The 24162-nt window shown below is 47.9% G+C and overlaps 1 protein-coding gene across 5 annotated transcripts in view; it reads right to left on the minus strand.

Annotated features, from left to right (window-relative positions):
• LOC124020897 (RNA-binding motif, single-stranded-interacting protein 3-like) overlaps window positions 1-24162 on the minus strand; it is a 152795-nt gene that overhangs the window by 41875 nt on the left and 86758 nt on the right. For all 5 annotated transcript variants that reach the window (XM_046336195.1, XM_046336197.1, XM_046336198.1 and 2 more), the window contains exon 6: window positions 2677-2783. In XM_046336195.1, coding sequence (XP_046192151.1) covers window positions 2677-2783 — 107 coding nt within the window. The remainder of the gene's footprint in view (window positions 1-2676; window positions 2784-24162) is intronic.

The raw sequence follows: 24162 nt of genomic DNA on the forward strand, positions 1-24162 counted from the left end.
ATGAATTATTTACCTTAACTCACGTTAGTCTCATTGCAAATGTCGTAAATTGTTGGTTATCTGCACAAACCCAGTCTTCACTATGAGTCATCCCATACATCAATTGTCTTAAATCATTTATTTATTACTAACTAAGTAATTCACAGAAACGCATAAACAAACAGTAAATATGGTTACAAGAAATGATAGAATGTGCCCCTAGTGGGCTAAACCGGTATGGTAGGAGAATGTGCCCCTAGTGGGCTAAACCGGTATGGTAGGAGAATGTGCCCTAGTGGGCTAAACCGGTATGGTAGGAGAATGTGCCCCTAGTGGGCTAAACCGGTATGGTAGGAGAATGTGCCCCTAGTGGGCTAAACCGGTATGGTAGGAGAATGTGCCCCTAGTGGGCTAAACCGGTATGGTAGGAGAATGTGCCCCTAGTGGGCTAAACCGGTATGGTAGGAGAATGTGCCCCTAGTGGGCTAAACCGGTATGGTAGGAGAATGTGCCCCTAGTGGGCTAAACCGGTATGGTAGGAGAATGTGCCCCTAGTGGGCTAAACCGGTATGGTAGGAGAATGTGCCCCTAGTGGGCTAAACCGGTATGGTAGGAGAATGTGCCCCTAGTGGGCTAAACCGGTATGGTAGGAGAATGTGCCCCTAGTGGGCTAAACCGGTATGGTAGGAGAATGTGCCCCTAGTGGGCTAAACCGGTATGGTAGGAGAATGTGCCCCTAGTGGGCTAAAGGGAAGTGGGGTCGACTGAGAAGTCACAACAGAGTGATAATTATAACAATTGAAATGCTAATCCTCCTCACTCATTCGGGAACAATTGCAATCACTAAATATATTTACACGCAGTGCGTCGTCTTCATCGCTGGTGATTTTATTATTTTTTATTTTGTGGAATTCTCTCTCTTTCTCTCTCTCTCTCTCCCATTTCTCTCTCTCTCTCTCTCTCTCTCTCTCTCTCTCTCTCTCTCTCTCTCTCTCTCTAAACTCTCTCTCTCTCTCTCCTTACAAGAAATCTCTCTCTCTCTCCCACTTCTCTCTCTCTCTCTCTCTCTCTCTCTCTCTCTCTCTCTCTCTCTCTCTCTCTCTCTCTCTCTCTCTCTCTCTCTCTCTCTCTCTCTCTCTCTCTCTCTCTCTCTCTGTTGTTTTTAGAGTGGATTGTTCAGAGTGACATTCATTTGTTTTGTTATATAATGATTGTTTCGACGGTTGTCGTTCTTCGCGTTCAATGATACCGAATTCCGAGCTGCAGACTAGTAATTAATATCAAAGACTTATTCTGTCTGTATCGATAGTCTAAGAGTGTAACCACGTGGTTTGGTTAAAAAGATTCAGCAATGGTCTACAACCTTTGTCCCCCTCCTAACGGAGAGAAACATGGTCTGCTGATAATTTCTCAAAGTTGGGTTTTATTCGGAATGGCAGAAGAGGGCTGTCCCCGGACGCCTGACCCTAACTGGGCTCAGGAGCGGTCCAGGACGCCTGACCCTAACTGGACTCAGGGGCGGTCCAGGACGTCTGACCCTAACTGGGCTCAGGGGCGGTCCAGGACGTCTGACCCTAACTGGACTCAGGGGCGGTCCAGGACGTCTGACCCTAACTGGACTCAGGAGCGGTCCAGGATGTCTGACCCTAACTGGGCTCAGGAGCGGTCCAGGACGCCTGACCCTAACTGGGCTCAGGAGCGGTCCAGGATGTCTGACCCTAACTGGGCTCAGGAGCGGTCCAGGACGTCTGACCCTAACTGGGCTCAGGAGCGGTCCAGGACGTCTGACCCTAACTGGGCTCAGGGGCGGTCCAGGACGTCTGACCCTAACTGGGCTCAGGAGCGGTCCAGGATGTCTGACCCTAACTGGGCTCAGGGGCGGTCCAGGACGTCTGACCCTAACTGGGCTCAGGGGCGGTCCAGGACGTCTGACCCTAACTGGGCTCAGGAGCGGTCCAGGACGTCTGACCCTAACTGGGCTCAGGGGCGGTCCAGGACGGCTGACCATAACTGGGCTCAGGAGCGGTCCAAGACGTCTGACCCTAACTGGGCTCAGGGGCGGTCCAGGATGTCTGACCCTAACTGGGCTCAGGAGCGGTCCAGGACGCCTGACCCTAACTGGGCTCAGGAGCGGTCCAGGACGTCTGACCCTAACTGGGCTCAGGAGCGGTCCAGGACGCCTGACCCTAACTGGGCTCAGGAGCGGTCCTCTGATTTAGTTAACTCCAATCCCCTTTTTGAGTTTTCCTTCATTAAACAGTCCAAAATCACATTACACAATTTTACAAACAGTATCATCCTCACTCATTCATCTTATACAACAATTAGATGTAAACCTCATATCTGAGGCTCTTATATAAACAGCGTTATGGTAATGTGGCCACACCGTCTCCCATGAGCTTCCCCAAGTTATAACAAACGGACCAGTTCTTAGCTGGATTCTTCACCCATCTTTTATACTTTCTCCGGAACATGACATTTGTTCGGACCTCAAGTTCTGTGAGGTGGAAGGAATTGCTTTGTTCTCTATGAAAATTTACTCTCTCTATACTGTGTTGTCCATGAGGAGATCCTCAGGAATTTCCGACGTATCTCTGACCTCAGCAACCTAGTTGAAGGAGGCAAAGGGGAGGCAGGGAGAGGGGGATGGGGCTTGCTATACCCAAAGAGGCCAACGCCATGACAGTTGCATCTCACCTCTCCATCTCTGGTCCACGGTTGTCCGTTGTGGGGGTACTTGTTCTGGTTCAGCCTCTTCTTCTGTCCTCCATCTGCAAACTTACAGAGTAGGGGTTCTACAGGAGCTGTGTGTGTGAGAGAGAGAGAGAGAGAGAGAGAGAGAGAGAGAGAGAGAGAGAGAGAGAGAGAGAGAGAGAGAGAGAGAGAGAGAGAGAGAGAGAGAGAGAGAGAGAGAGAGAGAGAGAGAGAGAGAGAGAGAGAGAAACAGTTAAGAGCCACAGCCTGACTCTGCCCCCCCCAAACAAACCTTTCGGGATCCAGAAAAGTATTCAGACCCCTTCCCTGTCAACACATGTTGTTACGCCACAGCCTTATTCGGCAGGGTAGCCTAGTGGTTAGAGTGTAGAGGTGGCAGGGTAGCCTAGTGGTTAGAATGTAGAGGAGGCAGGGTAGCCTAGTGGTTAGAGTGTAGAGGTGGCAGGGTAGCCTAGTGGTTAGAGTGTAGAGGTTGCAGGGTAGCCTAGTGGTTAGAGTGTAGAGGTGGCAGGGTAGCCTAGTAGTTAGAGTGTAGAGGCGGCAGGGTAGCCTAGTGGTTAGAGTGTAGAGGCGGCAGGGTAGCCTAGTGGTTAGAGTGTAGAGGTGGCAGGGTAGCCTAGTGGTTAGAGTGGAGAGGCAGCAGGGTAGCCTAGTGGTTAGAGTGTAGAGGCGGCAGGGTAGGCTAGTGGTTAGAGTGTAGAGGTGGCAGGGTAGCCTAGTGGTTAGAGTGTAGAGGTGGCAGGGTAGCCTAGTGGTTAGAGTGTAGAGGTTGCAGGGTAGCCTAGTGGTTAGAGCGTAGAGGCGGCAGGGTAGCCTAGTGGTTAGAGCGTAGAGGCGGCAGGGTAGCCTAGTGGTTAGAGCGTAGAGGCGGCAGGGTAGCCTAGTGGTTAGAGTGGAGGGGCGGCTGGGTAGCCTAGTGGTTAGAGTGTAGAGGAGGCAGGGTATCCTAGTGGTTAGAGTGTAGAGGCAGCAGGGTAGCCTAGTGGTTAGAGTGTAGAGGCAGCAGGGTATCCTAGTGGTTAGAGCGTAGAGGTGACAGGGTATCCTAGTGGTTAGAGCGTAGAGGTGGCAGGGTAGCCTAGTGGTTAGAGCGTAGAGGTGGCAGGGTAGCCTAGTGGTTAGAGTGTAGAGGAGGCAGGGTAGCCTAGTGGTTAGAGCGTAGAGGTGGCAGGGTAGCCTAGTGGTTAGAGTGTAGAGGTGGCAGGGTAGCCTAGTGGTTAGAGCGTTGGACTAGTAACCGAAAGGTTGCAAGATCGAATCCCCTAGAATCGGGGATTCTTGGAGTGGCAGGGTAGCCTAGTGGTTAGAGTGTAGAGGTGGCAGGGTATCCTAGTGGTTAGAGCGTTGGACTAGTAACCGAAAGGTTGCAAGATCGAATCCCCTAGATTTGGGGATTCTTTAGGGTGGCAGGGTATCCTAGTGGTTAGAGCATTGTACTAGTAACCGGAAGGTTGCAAGTTCAAACCCCCGAGCTGACGAGGTTCAAAACTGTCGTTCTGCCCCTGAACAGACATGTACTAGATATGTACTAGATATGTACTATATATGTACTAGATATGTACTAGATATGTACTAGATATGTACTAGATATGTACTAGATATGTACTAGACATGTACTATATATGTACTTTATATGTACTAGATATGTACTAGATATGTACTATATGTACTAGACATGTACTACTGGTCATGTACTATATATACTATATATGTACTACATGAACTAGATATGTACTAAATATCAACTGTATGTACTAGACATGTACTATATGTACTAGATATGTAACTATATTTACTGAACATATACTATATGTACTAGATATGTAACTATATTTACTGAACATATACTATATGTACTAGATATGTACTATATGTAACTATATTTACTGAACATGTACTATATGTACTAGATGTGTACTATATGTAACTATATTTACTGAACATGTACTATATGTACTAGATATGTACTATATGTAACTATATTTACTGAACATATACTATATGTACTAGATATGTACTATATGTAACTATATTTACTGAACATATACTATATGTACTAGATGTGTACTATATGTAACTATATTTACTGAACATATACTATATGTACTAGATATGTATATATGTACTGGACATTGGACACTGCCTGTATGGTGACGATGGAACCTCACATGATGGGACAGAGAGATACTGTAGACGAGATTAAACAACAAACATCACTAGACTCACAAACTGACATCTGAGAAGACAGAGAGAGGAGAAAGAGACGATTCAGAGTTCAACCTTGAACCAGACGGTCTGTATGACTAACACAACCCGCAGGCTACATGACTTTATATACACACACATGACTTTATATACACACTCATATTGGCATGAGGGTCTGCTATACAAATGAATGGACGGTGGTGTTGGGGGAAAAAATAATCAACGCTATAAAATCCATGTACACAAACAACAAATGTGAGGTTTAAATTGGCAAGAAACATACACTTCTTTCCACAGGGTCGTGGGGTGAGACAGGGATGCAGCTTAAGCCCCACCCTCTTCAACATATATATCAACAAATTGGTGCGGGCTCTAGAACAGTCTGCAGCACCCGGCCTCACCCTATGAGAATCTGAAGTCAAATGTCTACTGTTTTCTGATGATCTGGTGCTTCTGTCACCAACCAAGGAGGACCAACAGCAGCACCTAGATCTTCTGCACAGATTCTGTCAGACCTGGGCCATGAAAGTAAATCTCAGTTAGACAAAAAAGGTCCAGTCGTCAGGACCAAGAATACAAATTCCATCTAGACACCGTTGCCCTAGAGCACACAAAAAACTATACATACCTCGGCCTAAACATCAGCTCCACAAGTAACTTCCACAAAGCTGTGGAAAACGATCTGAGAGACGAGGCAAGAAGGGGATTCTATGCCATCAAAAGGAACATAAAGTTCAACATCCCAATTAGGATCTGGCTAAAAATACTTGAATCAGTTATAGAACCAATTGCCCTTCATGGTTTTGAGGTCTGGGGTCCGCTCACTAACGAAGAATTCACAAAATGGGACAAACACCAAATTGAGATTCTGCAGAATTCTGCTAAAATATCCTTTGTGTCCAACGTAGAACACCAAATAATGCATTCAGAGCAGAATTAGGCCGATACCCACTAATTATCAAAATCCAGAAAAGAGCCGTTAAATTCTACCACCTAAAAGGAAGCGATTCCAAAACCTTCCATAACAAAGCCATCACCTACAGAGAGATGAACCTGGAGAAGAGTCCCCTAAGCAAGCTGGTCCTGGGGCTCTGTTCACAAACACAAACACACCCTACAGAGCCCCAGGACAACAGCACAATTAGACCCAACCAAATCATGAGAAAACAAAAAGATAATTTCTTGACACATTGGAAAGAATTAACAAAAAAACAGAGCAAACTAGAATGCTATTTGGCCCTACACAGAGAGTACACAGTGGCAGAATACCTGACCTCTGTGACTGACCCAAAATGAAGGAAAGCTTTGACTATGTACAGACTCAGTGAGCAATAGCCTTGCTATTGAGAAAGGCCGCCGTAGGCAGACATGGCTCTCAAGAGAAGACAGGCTATGTGCTCACTGCACACAAAATGAGGTGGAAACTGAGCTGCACTTCCTAACCTGGCAAATTTAGGACCATATTAGAGATACATATTTTCCACAGATTACACAGATCCACAAAGAATTCGAAAACAAATCCAATTTTTGTTAAACTCCCATATCTACTGGGTGTAATACCACAAAAGGTCAACCAGTGAAGAACAAACACCATTGTAAATACAACCCATATTTATGCTTATTTATTTCCCTTTTGTACTTTAACCATTTGTACAACATTACCACACATATATATATATACATAAAATTATATTCGTAATGTCTTCATTCTTTTGGAACTTCTGTGAGTTTAATATTTACTGTTCATTTTTATTGTTTATTTAATTTACCCTATATGTCCTGGTCTAAAGTAGTGCCCTACCCTATATGTCCTGGTCTAAAGTAGTGCACTTCTCTGTGTCCTGGTCTAAAGTAGTGCACTACTCTATGTGTCCTGTTCTAAAGTAGTGCACTACTCTACGTGTCCTGGTCTAAAGTAGTGCACTACTCTATGTGTCCTGGTCTAAAGTAGTGCCCTACCCTATATGTCCTGGTCTAAAGTAGTGCACTACTCTATGTGTCCTGGTCTAAAGTAGTGCACTACTCTATGTGTCCTGGTCTAAAGTAGTGCACTTCTCTATGTGTCCTGGTCTAAAGTAGTGCACTACTCTACGTGTCCTGGTCTAAAGTAGTGCACTACTCTACGTGTCCTGGTCTAAAGTAGTGCACTACTCTACGTGTCCTGGTCTAAAGTAGTGCACTACTCTACGTGTCCTGGTCTAAAGTAGTGCACTACTCTACGTGTCCTGGTCTAAAGTAGTGCACTACTCTACGTGTCCTGGTCTAAAGTAGTGCACTACTCTACGTGTCCTGGTCTAAAGTAGTGCACTACTCTACGTGTCCTGGTCTAAAGTAGTGCACTACTCTACGTGTCCTGGTCTAAAGTAGTGCACTACTCCATGTGTCCTGGTCTAAAGTAGTGCACTACTCTACGTGTCCTGGTCTAAAGTAGTGCACTACCCTATATGTCCTGGTCTAAAGTAGTGCACTACTCTATGTGTCCTGGTCTAAAGTAGTGCACTACTCTATGTGTCCTGGTCTAAAGTAGTGCACTACTCTATGTGTCCTGGTCTAAAGTAGTGCACTACCCTATATGTCCTGGTCTAAAGTAGTGCACTACTCTATGTGTCCTGGTCTAAAGTAGTGCACTACTCTATGTGTCCTGGTCTAAAGTAGTGCACTACCCTATATGTCCTGGTCTAAAGTAGTGCACTACTCTACGTGTCCTGGTCTAAAGTAGTGCACTACTCTACGTGTCCTGGTCTAAAGTAGTGCACTACCCTACGTGTCCTGGTCTAAAGTAGTGCACTACTCTATATGTCCTGGTCTAAAGTAGTGCACTACCCTATATGTCCTGGTCTAAAGTAGTGCACTACTCTCGTGTCCTGGTCTAAAGTAGTGCACTACTCTATGTGTCCTGGTCTAAAGTAGTGCACTACTCTATATGTCCTGGTCTAAAGTAGTGCACTACCCTATATGTCCTGGTCTAAAGTAGTGCACTACTCTATGTGTCCTGGTCTAAAGTAGTGCACTAAATAGAGAACAGGGTGTCATTTGGGAACACATGCATGGTGTTTATTTTCCGTTTATCAGAAATTAAAATCTGTCCAGGATTAACTGTGCAGTTTGCTCTCCACACTGGCATTGGTTTGTTTAGGTAAATACAGCCAACTGTTTGACATAGAATCTCCATGGAGACCAGCGGGAGGAAACAGGAAGGAAGCAGCACTGGGAATAGAAACAGAAACATAATCAGCTTAGACTAGTCACTTCCTGTTGGTTTAAAGGTGACCTTGTCATATCACTTCTCTATGGATTTGTGTTAGTCTGATTGGTTGTTGCTGCTGCTTGGCACTGATGGGGTCTAATAGGGTCTGGATGGAGCAGGGTGCCCAGTAATATCCTCCTGATTATAGCCCCAGGACACGTCTGGGTTATAGTGTAGTAGTGGGTGATCTACATGTCTCTATAGTAGTGGGTGATCTACATGTCTCTATAGTAGTGGGTGATCTGTAGTGGGTGATCTACATGTCTCTATAGTAGTGGGTGATCTACATGTCTCTATAGTAGTGGGTGTTCTACATGTCTCTATAGTAGTGGGTGATCTACATGTCTCTATAGTAGTGGGTGATCTACATGTCTCTATAGTAGTGGGTGATCTACATGTCTCTATAGTAGTGGGTGATCTACATGTCTCTATAGTAGTGGGTGATCTACATGTCTCTATAGTAGTGGGTGATCTACATGTCTCTATAGTAGTGGGTGTTCTACATGTCTCTATAGTAGTGGGTGATCTACATGTCTCTATAGTAGTGGGTGATCTACATGTCTCTATAGTAGTGGGTGATCTACATGTCTCTATAGTAGTGGGTGATCTACATGTCTCTATAGTAGTGGGTGATCTACATGTCTCTATAGTAGTGGGTGATCTACATGTCTCTATAGTAGTGGGTGTTCTACATGTCTCTATAGTAGTGGGTGATCTACATGTCTCTATAGTAGTGGGTGTTCTACATGTCTCTATAGTAGTGGGTGATCTACATGTCTCTATAGTAGTGGGTGATCTTCATGTCTCTATAGTAGTGGGTGTTCTTCATGTTGTCTCTATAGTAGTGGGTGATCTACATGTCTCTATAGTAGTGGGTGATCTACATGTCTCTATAGTAGTGGGTGTTCTACATGTCTCTATAGTAGTGGGTGATCTACATGTCTCTATAGTAGTGGGTGATCTACATGTCTCTATAGTAGTGGGTGATCTACATGTCTCTATAGTAGTGGGTGATCTTCATGTCTCTATAGTAGTGGGTGTTCTTCATGTTGTCTCTATAGTAGTGGGTGATCTACATGTCTCTATAGTAGTGGGTGTTCTACATGTCTCTATAGTAGTGGGTGTTCTACATGTCTCTATAGTAGTGGGTGATCTACATGTCTCTATAGTAGTGGGTGTTCTACATGTCTCTATAGTAGTGGGTGTTCTACATGTCTCTATAGTAGTGGGTGTTCTACATGTCTCTATAGTAGTGGGTGATCTACATGTCTCTATAGTAGTGGGTGATCTACATGTCTCTATAGTAGTGGGTGATCTACATGTCTCTATAGTAGTGGGTGATCTTCATGTCTCTATAGTAGTGGGTGATCTACATGTCTCTATAGTAGTGGGTGATCTACATGTCTCTATAGTAGTGGGTGTTCTTCATGTCTCTATAGTAGTGGGTGATCTACATGTCTCTATAGTAGTGGGTGATCTACATGTCTCTATAGTAGTGGGTGATCTACATGTCTCTATAGTAGTGGGTGTTCTACATGTCTCTATAGTAGTGGGTGATCTTCATGTCTCTATAGTAGTGGGTGATCTTCATGTCTCTATAGTAGTGGGTGATCTACATGTCTCTATAGTAGTGGGTGATCTACATGTCTCTATAGTAGTGGGTGATCTACATGTTGTCTCTATAGTAGTGGGTGATCTACATGTCTCTACAGTAGTGGGTGATCTACGTGTCTCTATAGTAGTGGGTGATCTACATGTTGTCTCTATAGTAGTGGGTGATCTACATGTCTCTACAGTAGTGGGTGATCTACGTGTCTCTATAGTAGTGGGTGATCTACGTGTCTCTATAGTAGTGGGTGATCTTCATGTCTCTATAGTAGTGGGTGTTCTTCATGTTGTCTCTATAGTAGTGGGTGATCTACATGTCTCTATAGTAGTGGGTGTTCTACATGTCTCTATAGTAGTGGGTGATCTACATGTCTCTATAGTAGTGGGTGTTCTACATGTCTCTATAGTAGTGGGTGATCTACATGTCTCTATAGTAGTGGGTGATCTTCATGTCTCTATAGTAGTGGGTGTTCTTCATGTTGTCTCTATAGTAGTGGGTGATCTACATGTCTCTATAGTAGTGGGTGTTCTACATGTCTCTATAGTAGTGGGTGTTCTACATGTCTCTATAGTAGTGGGTGATCTTCATGTCTCTATAGTAGTGGGTGATCTACATGTCTCTATAGTAGTGGGTGATCTTCATGTCTCTATAGTAGTGGGTGTTCTACATGTCTCTATAGTAGTGGGTGATCTACATGTCTCTATAGTAGTGGGTGTTCTACATGTCTCTATAGTAGTGGGTGATCTTCATGTCTCTATAGTAGTGGGTGATCTTCATGTCTCTATAGTAGTGGGTGATCTACATGTCTCTATAGTAGTGGGTGATCTACGTGTCTCTATAGTAGTGGGTGATCTACATGTCTCTATAGTAGTGGGTGATCTACATGTCTCTATAGTAGTGGGTGATCTACGTGTCTCTATAGTAGTGGGTGATCTACATGTCTCTATAGTAGTGGGTGATCTACATGTCTCTATAGTAGTGGGTGATCTACATGTCTCTATAGTAGTGGGTGATCTTCATGTCTCTATAGTAGTGGGTGATCTTCATGTCTCTATAGTAGTGGGTGATCTACATGTCTCTATAGTAGTGGGTGATCTACGTGTCTCTATAGTAGTGGGTGATCTACATGTCTCTATATTAGTGGGTGATCTACGTGTCTCTATAGTAGTGGGTGATCTACATGTCTCTATAGTAGTGGGTGATCTACATGTCTCTATAGTAGTGGGTGATCTACATGTCTCTATAGTAGTGGGTGATCTTCATGTTGTCTCTATAGTAGTGGGTGATCTACATGTCTCTATAGTAGTGGGTGATCTACATGTCTCTATAGTAGTGGGTGATCTTCATGTTGTCTCTATAGTAGTGGGTGATCTACATGTCTCTATAGTAGTGGGTGATCTACATGTCTCTATAGTAGTGGGTGTTCTACATGTCTCTATAGTAGTGGGTGATCTACATGTCTCTATAGTAGTGGGTGATCTTCATGTCTCTATAGTAGTGGGTGTTCTTCATGTTGTCTCTATAGTAGTGGGTGATCTACATGTCTCTATAGTAGTGGGTGATCTACATGTCTCTATAGTAGTGGGTGATCTACATGTCTCTATAGTAGTGGGTGATCTACATGTCTCCATAGTAGTGGGTGATCTACATGTCTCTATAGTAGTGGGTGATCTACATGTCTCTATAGTAGTGGGTGTTCTACATGTCTCTATAGTAGTGGGTGATCTACATGTCTCTATAGTAGTGGGTGTTCTACATGTCTCTATAGTAGTGGGTGATCTACATGTCTCTATAGTAGTGGGTGTTCTACATGTCTCTATAGTAGTGGGTGTTCTACATGTCTCTATAGTAGTGGGTGATCTTCATGTTGTCTCTATAGTAGTGGGTGATCTACATGTCTCTATAGTAGTGGGTGTTCTACATGTCTCTATAGTAGTGGGTGTTCTACATGTCTCTATAGTAGTGGGTGATCTTCATGTCTCTATAGTAGTGGGTGATCTTCATGTCTCTATAGTAGTGGGTGATCTTCATGTCTCTATAGTAGTGGGTGTTCTACATGTCTCTATAGTAGTGGGTGATCTTCATGTCTCTATAGTAGTGGGTGATCTACATGTCTCTATAGTAGTGGGTGATCTTCATGTCTCTATAGTAGTGGGTGTTCTACATGTCTCTATAGTAGTGGGTGATCTTCATGTCTCTATAGTAGTGGGTGATCTACATGTCTCTATAGTAGTGGGTGATCTACATGTCTCTATAGTAGTGGGTGATCTACATGTCTCTATAGTAGTGGGTGATCTACATGTCTCTATAGTAGTGGGTGATCTTCATGTCTCTATAGTAGTGGGTGATCTACATGTCTCTATAGTAGTGGGTGATCTACATGTCTCTATAGTAGTGGGTGATCTTCATGTCTCTATAGTAGTGGGTATGTTGTTAGTTTATGAGTCTTGACATTACAAAATTACGACTAAACTGAGTGGATAAAACATTAGGAATACCTGCTCTTTCCACAACATAGACTGACCAGGTGAAAGCTATGATCCCTTATTGATGCCAGTTGTTAAATCCACTTCAATCAGTGTAGATGAAGGAGAGGAGATGGGTTAAATAAAAAAGTATGTTTAAGCTTTGAGACAATTAGAGACATGGATTGTGTCTGTGTGTCATTCAGAGGGTGAATGGGGCAAGACAAAAGATTGAAGTGCCTTTGAACAGGGTTATGGTAGAAGGTGCCAGGCGCACCGGTTTGTGTCAAGAACTGCAACGCTGCTGGGGTTTTCACACTCAACAGTTTGTATCAAGAACGGTCCACCACCCAAAGGACATCCAGAAAATGTGACAGAACTGTGGGAAGCATTGGAGTCAACATGAGGCCAGCATCCCTGCGGAAGGCTTGTCGATGCCCCCCAAAGAATTCAGGCTGTTCTAAGGGCAAAAAGGGAAGGGTGCAACTCAATAATAGGAAGCTGTCCTTAATGTTTTGTATCCTCAGTGTGTATATGGACAGAGGGGTTTTCAGCTGTCCCCATAGGAGAAGCCTTTGAAGAACCCTATTTTGGTTCAAGGTTAAAACCTTTTCCGTTTCTATGTAGTGCCCTTTTAACAAAGGGTTCTACATGGAACCCAACATAGATCTACCTGGAACCAAAAAGGGTTCTACATGGAACCCAAAATAGATCTACTTGGAACCAAAAAGTGTTCTACATGGAACCCAAAATAGATCTACCTGGACCCAAAAAGGGTTCTACATGGAACCCAAAATAGATCTACTTGGACCCAAAAAGGGTTCTACATGGAACCCAAAATAGATCTACTTGGACCCAAAAAGGGTTCTACATGGAACCCAAAATAGATCTACTTGGACCCAAAAAGGGTTCTACATGGAACCCAAAATAGATCTACTTGGACCCAAAAAGTGTTCTACATGGAACCCAAAATAGATCTACCTGGACCCAAAAAGGGTTCTACACGGAACCCAACATAGATCTACCTGGAACCAAAAAGGGTTCTACATGGAACCCAACATAGATCTATCTGGACCCAAAAAGGGTTCTACATGGAACCCAAAATAGATCTACCTGGACCCAAAAAGGGTGTAGTGTACAGTATATAGATATGTTGACATTAGAAGTGATGACTGCATGTCTATGTGAGTGAGGGATAAGGAGGAGTCAGTGTCCACTATACTGATACTCTCATCATCACCTGACTGGGTGGGTCAGTGTCCACTATACTGATACTCTCATCATCACCTGACTGGATGAGTCAGTGTCCACTATACTGATACTCTCATCATCACCTGACTGGGTGGGTCAGTGTCCACTATACTGATACTCTCATCATCACCTGACTGGGTGAGTCAGTGTCCACTATACTGATACTCTCATCATGATATCACCTGACTGGGTGGGTCAGTGTCCACTATACTGATACTCTCATCATCACCTGACTGGGTGGGTCAGTGTCCACTATACTGATACTCTCATCATCACCTGACTGGGTGGGTCAGTGTCCACTATACTGATACTCTCATCATGACATCACCTGACTGGGTGGGTCAGTGTCCACTATACTGATACTCTCATCATCACCTGACTGGGTGGGTCAGTGTCCACTATACTGATACTCTCATCATCACCTGACTGGGTGAGTCAGTGTCCACTATACTGATACTCTCATCATCACCTGACTGGGTGAGTCAGTGTCCACTATACTGATACTCTCATCATCACCTGACTGGGTGGGTCAGTGTCCACTATACTGATACTCTCATCATCACCTGACTGGGTGGGTCAGTGTCCACTATACTGATACTCTCATCATGATATCACCTGACTGGGTGGGTCAGTGTCCACTATACTGATACTCTCATCATCACCTGACTGGGTGGGTCAGTGTCCACTATACTGATACTCTCATCATCACCTGACTGGGTGGGTCAGTGTCCACTATACTGATACTCTCATCATCACCTGACTGGATGAGTCAGTGTCCACTATACTGATACTCTCATCATCACCTGACTGGGTGAGTCAGTGTCCACTATACTGATACTCTCATCATCACCTGACTGGGTGGGTCAGTGTCCACTATACTGATACTCTCATCATCACCTGACTGGGTGAGTCAGTGTCCACTATACTGATACTCTCATCATCACCTGACTGGGTGAGTCAGTGTCCACTCCACTCATCATCACCTGACTGGGATACTCTCATCATCACCTGACTGGGTGAGTCAGTGTCCACTATACTGATACTCTCATCATCACCTGACTGGGTGGGTCAGTGTCCACTATACTGATACTCTCATCATCACCTGACTGGGTGGGTCAGTGTCCACTATACTGATACTCTCATCATCACCTGACTGGGTGGGTCAGTGTCCACTATACTGATACTCTCATCATCACCTGACTGGGTGGGTCAGTGTCCACTATACTGATACTCTCATCATCACCTGACTGGGTGGGTCAGTGTCCACTATACTGATACTCTCATCATCACCTGACTGGGTGAGTCAGTGTCCACTATACTGATACTCTCATCATGATATCACCTGACTGGGTGGGTCAGTGTCCACTATACTGATACTCTCATCATCACCTGACTGGGTGTGTCAGTGTCCACTATACTGATACTCTCATCATGATATCACCTGACTGGGTGGGTCAGTGTCCACTATACTGATACTCTCATCATCACCTGACTGGGTGAGTCAGTGTCCACTATACTGATACTCTCATCATCACCTGACTGGGTGGGTCAGTGTCCACTATACTGATACTCTCATCATCACCTGACTGGGTGGGTCAGTGTCCACTATACTGATACTCTCATCATGACATCACCTGACTGGGTGTTTCTACGAACGGCTTTCAACAGAAGACATGTCACTACACACTGTATCAACCTGTCATTTCTTCTCACACTGTTATTATTGGTAACATGTTAAAACTCCACATCTGGTCCCATCTGTCAAGCTACTTGTGCTGATTCTACGATAAATAATGCTGTGTGATGTGTGACTCTTTCAAAGGCATATTAAGATATTGAATAATAATGGAGAGATAAGAAAGACTGAGACTCTATAGTGAACAGGGTGGAGTAGAGCCCAATGGGTCCCTCTATAGTGAACAGGGTGGAGTAGAGCCCAATGGGTCCCTCTATAGTGAACAGGGTGGAGTAGAGCCCAATGGGTCCCTCTATAGTGAACAGGGTGGAGTAGAGCCCAATGGGTCCCTCTATAGTGAACAGGGTGGAGTAGAGCCCAATGGGTCCCTCTATAGTGAACAGGGTGGAGTAGAGCCCAATGGGTCCCTCTATAGTGAACAGGGTGGAGTAGAGCCCAATGGGTCCCTCTATAGTGAACAGGGTGGAGTAGAGCCCAATGGGTCCCTCTATAGTGAACAGGGTGGAGTAGAGCCCAATGGGTCCCTCTATAGTGAACAGGGTGGGTAGAGCCCAATGGGTCCTCTATAGTGAACAGGGTGGAGTAGAGCCCAATGGGTCCCTCTATAGTGAACAGGGTGGAGTAGAGCCCAATGGGTCCCTCTATAGTGAACAGGGTGGAGTAGAGCCCAATGGGTCCCTCTATAGTGAACAGGGTGGAGTAGAGCCCAATGGGTCCCTCTATAGTGAACAGGGTGGAGTAGAGCCCAATGGGTCCCTCTATAGTGAACAGGGTGGAGTAGAGCCCAATGGGTCCTCTATAGTAGTGAATGGGTCCCTCTATAGTGAACAGGGTGGAGTAGAGCCCAATGGGTCCCTCTATAGTGAACAGGGTGGAGTAGAGCCCAATGGGTCCCTCTATAGTGAACAGGGTGGAGTAGAGCCCAATGGGTCCCTCTATAGTGAACAGGGTGGAGTAGAGCCCAATGGGTCCCTCTATAGTGAACAGGGTGGAGTAGAGCCCAATGGGTCCCTCTATAGTGAACAGGGTGGAGTAGAGCCCAATGGGTCCCTCTATAGTGAACAGGGTGGAGTAGAGCCCAATGGGTCCCTCTATAGTGAACAGGGTGGAGTAGAGCCCAATGGGTCCCTCTATAGTGAACAGGGTGGAGTAGAGCCCAATGGGTCCCTCTATAGTGAACAGGGTGGAGTAGAGCCCAATGGGTCCCTCTATAGTGAACAGGGTGGAGTAGAGCCCAATGGGTCCCTCTATAGTGAACAGGGTGGAGTAGAGCCCAATGGGTCCCTCTATAGTGAACAGGGTGGAGTAGAGCCCAATGGGTCCCTCTATAGTGAACAGGGTGGAGTAGAGCCCAATGGGTCCCTCTATAGTGAACAGGGTGAGAGCCCAAGGGCCCAATGGGTCCCTCTATAGTGAACAGGGTGGAGTAGAGCCCAATGGGTCCCTCTATAGTGAACAGGGTGGAGTAGAGCCCAATGGGTCCCTCTATAGTGAACAGGGTGGAGTAGAGCCCAATGGGTCCCTCTATAGTGAACAGGGTGGAGTAGAGCCCAATGGGTCCCTCTATAGTGAACAGGGTGGAGTAGAGCCCAATGGGTCCCTCTATAGTGAACAGGGTGGAGTAGAGCCCAATGGGTCCCTCTATAGTGAACAGGGTGGAGTAGAGCCCAATGGGTCCCTCTATAGTGAACAGGGTGGAGTAGAGCCCAATGGGTCCCTCTATAGTGAACAGGGTGGAGTAGAGCCCAATGGGTCCCTCTATAGTGAACAGGGTGGAGTAGAGCCCAATGGGTCCCTCTATAGTGAACAGGGTGGAGTAGAGCCCAATGGGTCCCTCTATAGTGAACAGGGTGGAGTAGAGCCCAATGGGTCCCTCTATAGTGAACAGGGTGGAGTAGAGCCCAATGGGTCCCTCTATAGTGAACAGGGTGGAGTAGAGCCCAATGGGTCCCTCTATAGGGAACAGGGCCCAATGGGTCCCTCTATAGTGAACAGGGCCCAATGGGTCCCTCTGTAGTGAACAGGGCCCAATGGGTCCCTCTGTAGTGAACAGGGCCCAATGGGTCCCTCTATAGTGAACAGGGCCCAATGGGTCCCTCTGTAGTGAACAGGGCCCAATGGGTCCCTCTATAGGGAACAGGGCCCAATGGGTCCCTCTGTAGTGAACAGGGCCCAATGGGTCCCTCTATAGTGAACAGGGCCCAATGGGTCCCTCTATAGTGAACAGGGCCCAATGGGTCCCTCTATAGTGAACAGGGCCCAATGGGTCCCTCTATAGGGAACAGGGCCCAATGGGTCCCTCTATAGGGAACAGGGCCCAATGGGTCCCTCTATAGTGAACAGGGCCCAATGGGTCCCTCTATAGTGAACAGGGCCCAATGGGTCCCTCTATAGGGAACAGGGCCCAATGGGTTCCTCTATAGTGAACAGGGCCCAATGGGTCCCTCTATAGGGAACAGGGCCCAATGGGTCCCTCTATAGTGAACAGGGCCCAATGGGTCCCTCTATAGGGAACAGGGCCCAATGGGTCCCTCTATAGTGAACAGGGTGGAGTAGAGCCCAATGGGTCCCTCTATAGTGAACAGGGTGGAGTAGAGCCCAATGGGTCCCTCTATAGGGAACAGGGCCCAATGGGTCCCTCTATAGGGAACAGAGCCCAATGGGTCCCTCTATAGGGAACAGGGCCCAATGGGTCCCTCTATAGGGAACAGGGCCCAATGGGTACCTCTATAGTGAACAGGGCCCAATGGGTCCCTCTATAGTGAACAGGGTGGAGTAGAGCCCAATGGGTCCCTCTATAGGGAACAGGGCCCAATGGGTCCCTCTATAGGGAACAGAGCCCAATGGGTCCCTCTATAGGGAACAGGGCCCAATGGGTCCCTCTATAGGGAACAGGGCCCAATGGGTACCTCTATAGTGAACAGGGCCCAATGGGTCCCTCTATAGTGAACAGGGTGGAGTAGAGCCCAATGGGTCCCTCTATAGGGAACAGGGCCCAATGGGTCACTCTATAGGGAACAGAGCCCAATGGGTCCCTCTATAGTGAACAGGGCCCAATGGGTCCCTCTGTAGTGAACAGGGCCCAATGGGTCCCTCTGTAGTGAACAGGGCCCAATGGGTCCCTCTATAGTGAACAGGGCCCAATGGGTCCCTCTGTAGTGAACAGGGCCCAATGGGTCCCTCTATAGGGAACAGGGCCCAATGGGTCCCTCTGTAGTGAACAGGGCCCAATGGGTCCCTCTATAGTGAACAGGGCCCAATGGGTCCCTCTATAGTGAACAGGGCCCAATGGGTCCCTCTATAGTGAACAGGGCCCAATGGGTCCCTCTATAGGGAACAGGGCCCAATGGGTCCCTCTATAGGGAACAGGGCCCAATGGGTCCCTCTATAGTGAACAGGGCCCAATGGGTCCCTCTATAGTGAACAGGGCCCAATGGGTCCCTCTATAGGGAACAGGGCCCAATGGGTTCCTCTATAGTGAACAGGGCCCAATGGGTCCCTCTATAGGGAACAGGGCCCAATGGGTCCCTCTATAGTGAACAGGGCCCAATGGGTCCCTCTATAGGGAACAGGGCCCAATGGGTCCCTCTATAGTGAACAGGGTGGAGTAGAGCCCAATGGGTCCCTCTATAGTGAACAGGGTGGAGTAGAGCCCAATGGGTCCCTCTATAGGGAACAGGGCCCAATGGGTCCCTCTATAGGGAACAGAGCCCAATGGGTCCCTCTATAGGGAACAGGGCCCAATGGGTCCCTCTATAGGGAACAGGGCCCAATGGGTACCTCTATAGTGAACAGGGCCCAATGGGTCCTCTATAGTGAACAGGGTGGAGTAGAGCCCAATGGGTCCCTCTATAGGGAACAGGGCCCAATGGGTCCTCTATAGGGAACAGAGCCCAATGGGTCCCTCTATAGGGAACAGGGCCCAATGGGTCCCTCTATAGGGAACAGGGCCCAATGGGTACCTCTATAGTGAATAGGGCCCAATGGGTCCCTCTATAGTGAACAGGGTGGAGTAGAGCCCAATGGGTCCCTCTATAGGGAACAGGGCCCAATGGGTCACTCTATAGGGAACAGAGCCCAATGGGTCCCTCTATAGGGAACAGGGCCCAATGGGTCCCTCTATAGGGAACAGGGCCCAATGGGTACCTCTATAGTGAACAGGGCCCAATGGGTCCCTCTATAGTGAACAGGGTGGAGTAGAGCCCAATGGGTCCCTCTATAGGGAACAGGGCCCAATGGGTCCCTCTATAGTGAACAGGGCCCAATGGGTCCCTCTATAGGGAACAGGGCCCAATGGGTCCCTCTATAGTGAACAGGGCCCAATGGGTCCCTCTATAGTGAACAGGGCCCAATGGGTCCCTCTATAGTGAACAGGGCCCAATGGGTCCCTCTATAGGGAACAGGGCCCAATGGGTCCCTCTATAGTGAACAGGGCCCAATGGGTCCCTCTGTAGGGAACAGGGCCCAATGGGTCCCTCTATAGGGAACAGGGCCCAATGGGTCCCTCTATAGGGAACAGGGCCCAATGGGTCCCTCTATAGGGAACAGGGCCCAATGGGTCCCTCTGTAGGGAACAGGGCCCAATGGGTCCCTCTATAGGGAACAGGGCCCAATGGGTCCCTCTACAGGGAACAGGGCCCAATGGGTCCCTCTATAGGGAACAGGGCCCAATGGGTTCCTCAATAGGGAACAGGGCCCAATGGGTCCCTCTATAGGGAACAGGGCCCAATGGGTCCCTCTATAGTGAACAGGGCCCAATGGGTCCCTCTGTAGGGAACAGGGCCCAATGGGTCCCTCTATAGGGAACAGGGCCCAATGGGTCCCTCTATAGGGAACAGGGCCCAATGGGTCCCTCTATAGGGAACAGGGCCCAATGGGTCCCTCTATAGGGAACAGGGCCCAATGGGTCCCTCTATAGGGAACAGGGCCCAATGGGTCCCTCTACAGGGAACAGGGCCCAATGGGTCCCTCTATAGGGAACAGGGCCCAATGGGTTCCTCTATAGGGAACAGGGCCCAATGGGTCCCTCTATAGGGAACAGGGCCCAATGGGTCCCTCTATAGTGAACAGGGCCCAATGGGTCCCTCTGTAGGGAACAGGGCCCAATGGGTCCCTCTATAGGGAACAGGGCCCAATGGGTCCCTCTATAGGGAACAGGGCCCAATGGGTCCTCTATAGGGAACAGGGCCCAATGGGTCCCTCTATAGGGAACAGGGCCCAATGGGTCCCTCTATAGTGAACAGGGCCCAATGGGTCCCTCTGTAGGGAACAGGGCCCAATGGGTCCCTCTATAGGGAACAGGGCCCAATGGGTCCCTCTATAGGGAACAGGGCCCAATGGGTCCCTCTATAGGGAACAGGGCCCAATGGGTCCCTCTATAGGGAACAGGGCCCAATGGGTCCCTCTACAGGGAACAGGGCCCAATGGGTCCCTCTATAGGGAACAGGGCCCAATGGGTCCCTCTATAGGGAACAGGGCCCAATGGGTCCCTCTATAGGGAACAGGGCCCAATGGGTCCCTCTATAGGGAACAGGGCCCAATGGGTCCCTCTATAGGGAACAGGGCCCAATGGGTACCTCTATAGTGAACAGGGCCCAATGGGTCCCTCTATAGGGAACAGGGCCCAATGGGTCCCTCTATAGGGAACAGGGCCCAATGGGTCCCTCTATAGGGAACAGGGCCCAATGGGTCCCTCTATAGGGAACAGGGCCCAATGGGTCCCTCTACAGGGAACAGGGCCCAATGGGTCCCTCTATAGGGAACAGGGCCCAATGGGTTCCTCTATAGGGCACAGGGCCCAATGGGTCCCTCTATAGGGAACAGGGCCCAATGGGTCCCTCTATAGTGAACAGGGCCCAATGGGTCCCTCTGTAGGGAACAGGGCCCAATGGGTCCCTCTATAGGGAACAGGGCCCAATGGGTCCCTCTATAGGGAACAGGGCCCAATGGGTCCCTCTATAGGGAACAGGGCCCAATGGGTCCCTCTACAGGGAACAGGGCCCAATGGGTCCCTCTATAGGGAACAGGGCCCAATGGGTTCCTCTATAGGGAACAGGGCCCAATGGGTCCCTCTATAGGGAACAGGGCCCAATGGGTCCCTCTATAGTGAACAGGGCCCAATGGGTCCCTCTGTAGGGAACAGGGCCCAATGGGTCCCTCTATAGGGAACAGGGCCCAATGGGTCCCTCTATAGGGAACAGGGCCCAATGGGTCCCTCTATAGGGAACAGGGCCCAATGGGTCCCTCTATAGGGAACAGGGCCCAATGGGTCCCTCTATAGGGAACAGGGCCCAATGGGTCCCTCTATAGTGAACAGGGCCCAATGGGTCCCTCTATAGGGAACAGGGCCCAATGGGTCCCTCTATAGGGAACAGGGCCCAATGGGTCCCTCTATAGGGAACAGGGCCCAATGGGTCCCTCTATAGGGAACAGGGCCCAATGGGTCCCTCTATAGGGAACAGGGCCCAATGGGTCCCTCTATAGGGAACAGGGCCCAATGGGTACCTCTATAGGGAACAGGGCCCAATGGGTACCTCTATATTGAACAGGGCCCAATGGGTCCCTCTATAGGGAACAGGGCCCAATGGGTACCTCTATAGTGAACAGGGCCCAATGGGTCCCTCTACAGGGAACAGGGCCCAATGGGTCCCTCTATAGGGAACAGGGCCCAATAGGTCCCTCTATAGTGAACAGGGCCCAATGGGTCCCTCTATAGGGAACATGGCACAATGGGTCCCTCTATAGGGAACAGGGTGGAGTAGAGCCCAATGGGTCCCTCTATAGGGAACAGGGCCCAATAGGTCCCTCTATAGGGAACAGGGCCCAATGGGTCCCTCTGTAGGGAACAGGGCCCAATGGGTCCCTCTATAGGGAACAGGGCCCAATGGGTCCCTCTATAGGGAACAGGGCCCAATGGGTCCCTCTATAGGGAACAGGGCCCAATGGGTCCCTCTATAGTGAACATGGTACCATTGGGGACGTGACCTCAGTTATTTTGTTGTCTCTCTCTATCTCCCATCGGTGGAGGGAACAAAGAAGGTTATTAACAGATAAAAGACTTCCCATCAGATAGTTCAGTATTAAAAGATCATTTCCCTTCAACCATTTTCTCATTATAATGTTATCTCCCGTCGCCTCTGCGATGATGTGGATCTGAGCTAGGCCTTTGTTTGTGTTGTCACGGAGACACATCAATCATTCTACCGCTCAACACACTTTAATAAACACTTGATGATATCAGCAGCAACAGCTGAAATAAATGTAATTATCACTCTGATGTGGCACCAGGGACCTGTGTCTCTGGGCTGAAGAAGAGTTAAGTCCCAAGTCCTATTCTGCTCTAAACGTGGCCTCACATTCATAAAGGTTATTGTTACAACCACTTGTTGTCGTTAAATCACTTTCCTCTTAGAGAGATACGTGAAGCTAACCCTAATGTACCCGGAGGGGAAGTCCTGTCTCTGTTGCCTGGGGCGGCAGGGTAGCCTAGTGCGTTGGACTAGTAACCGAAAGTTTGCAAGGTCGAATCCCCGAGAGAGAAAAAATCTGTCGTTCTGCCCCTGAACAGGCAGTCAACCCACTGTTCCTAGGCCAGTTAACCCACTGTTCCTAGACCAGTTAACCCACTGTTCCTAGACCAGTTAACCCACTGTTCCTAGACCAGTTAACCCACTGTTCCTAGACCAGTTAACCCACTGTTCCTAGACCAGGTAACCCACTGTTCCTAGACCAGTTAACCCACTGTTCCTAGACCAGTTAACCCACTGTTCCTAGACCAGTTAACCCACTGTTCCTAGACCAGTTAACCCACTGTTCCTAGACCAGTTAACCCACTGTTCCTAGACCAGTTAACCCACTGTTCCTAGACCAGTTAACCCACTGTTCCTAGACCAGTTAACCCACTGTTCCTAGACCAGTTAACCCACTGATCCTAGACCAGTTAACCCACTGTTCCTAGACCAGTTAACCCACTGTTCCTAGACCAGTTAACCCACTGTTCCTAGACCAGTTAACCCACTGTTCCTAGACCAGTTAACCCACTGTTCCTAGACCAGTTAACCCACTGTTCCTAGACCAGTTAACCCACTGATCCTAGACCAGTTAACCCACTGTTCCTAGACCAGTTAACCCACTGTTCCTAGACCAGTTAACCCACTGTTCCTAGACCAGTTAACCCACTGTTCCTAGACCAGTTAACCCACTGTTCCTAGACCAGTTAACCCACTGTTCCTAGACCAGTTAACCCACTGTTCCTAGACCAGTTAACCCACTGTTCCTAGACCAGTTAACCCACTGTTCCTAGACCAGTTAACCCACTGTTCCTAGACCAGTTAACCCACTCTTCCTAGACCAGTTAACCCACTGTTCCTAGACCAGTTAACCCACTCTTCCTAGACCAGTTAACCCACTGTTCCTAGACCAGTTAACCCACTCTTCCTAGACCAGTTAACCCACTGTTCCTAGACCAGTTAACCCACTGTTCCTAGACCAGTTAACCCACTCTTCCTAGACCAGTTAACCCACTGATCCTAGACCAGTTAACCCACTGTTCCTAGACCAGTTAACCCACTGATCCTAGACCAGTTAACCCACTGTTCCTAGACCAGTTAACCCACTGATCCTAGACCAGTTAACCCACTGTTCCTAGACCAGTTAACCCACTGTTCCTAGACCAGTTAACCCACTGATCCTAGACCAGTTAACCCACTGTTCCTAGACCAGTTAACCCACTGATCCTAGACCAGTTAACCCACTGTTCCTAGACCAGTTAACCCACTGATCCTAGACCAGTTAACCCACTGTTCCTAGACCAGTTAACCCACTGTTCCTAGACCAGTTAACCCACTGTTCCTAGACCAGTTAACCCACTGTTCCTAGACCAGTTAACCCACTGTTCCTAGACCAGTTAACCCACTGTTCCTAGACCAGTTAACCCACTGTTCCTAGACCAGCTAACCCACTGTTCCTAGACCAGTTAACCCACTGTTCCTAGGCC

Source organism: Oncorhynchus gorbuscha, unplaced genomic scaffold (assembly GCF_021184085.1).
Source record: "Oncorhynchus gorbuscha isolate QuinsamMale2020 ecotype Even-year unplaced genomic scaffold, OgorEven_v1.0 Un_scaffold_974, whole genome shotgun sequence".
Classification (NCBI taxonomy): Eukaryota; Metazoa; Chordata; class Actinopteri; order Salmoniformes; family Salmonidae; genus Oncorhynchus; species Oncorhynchus gorbuscha.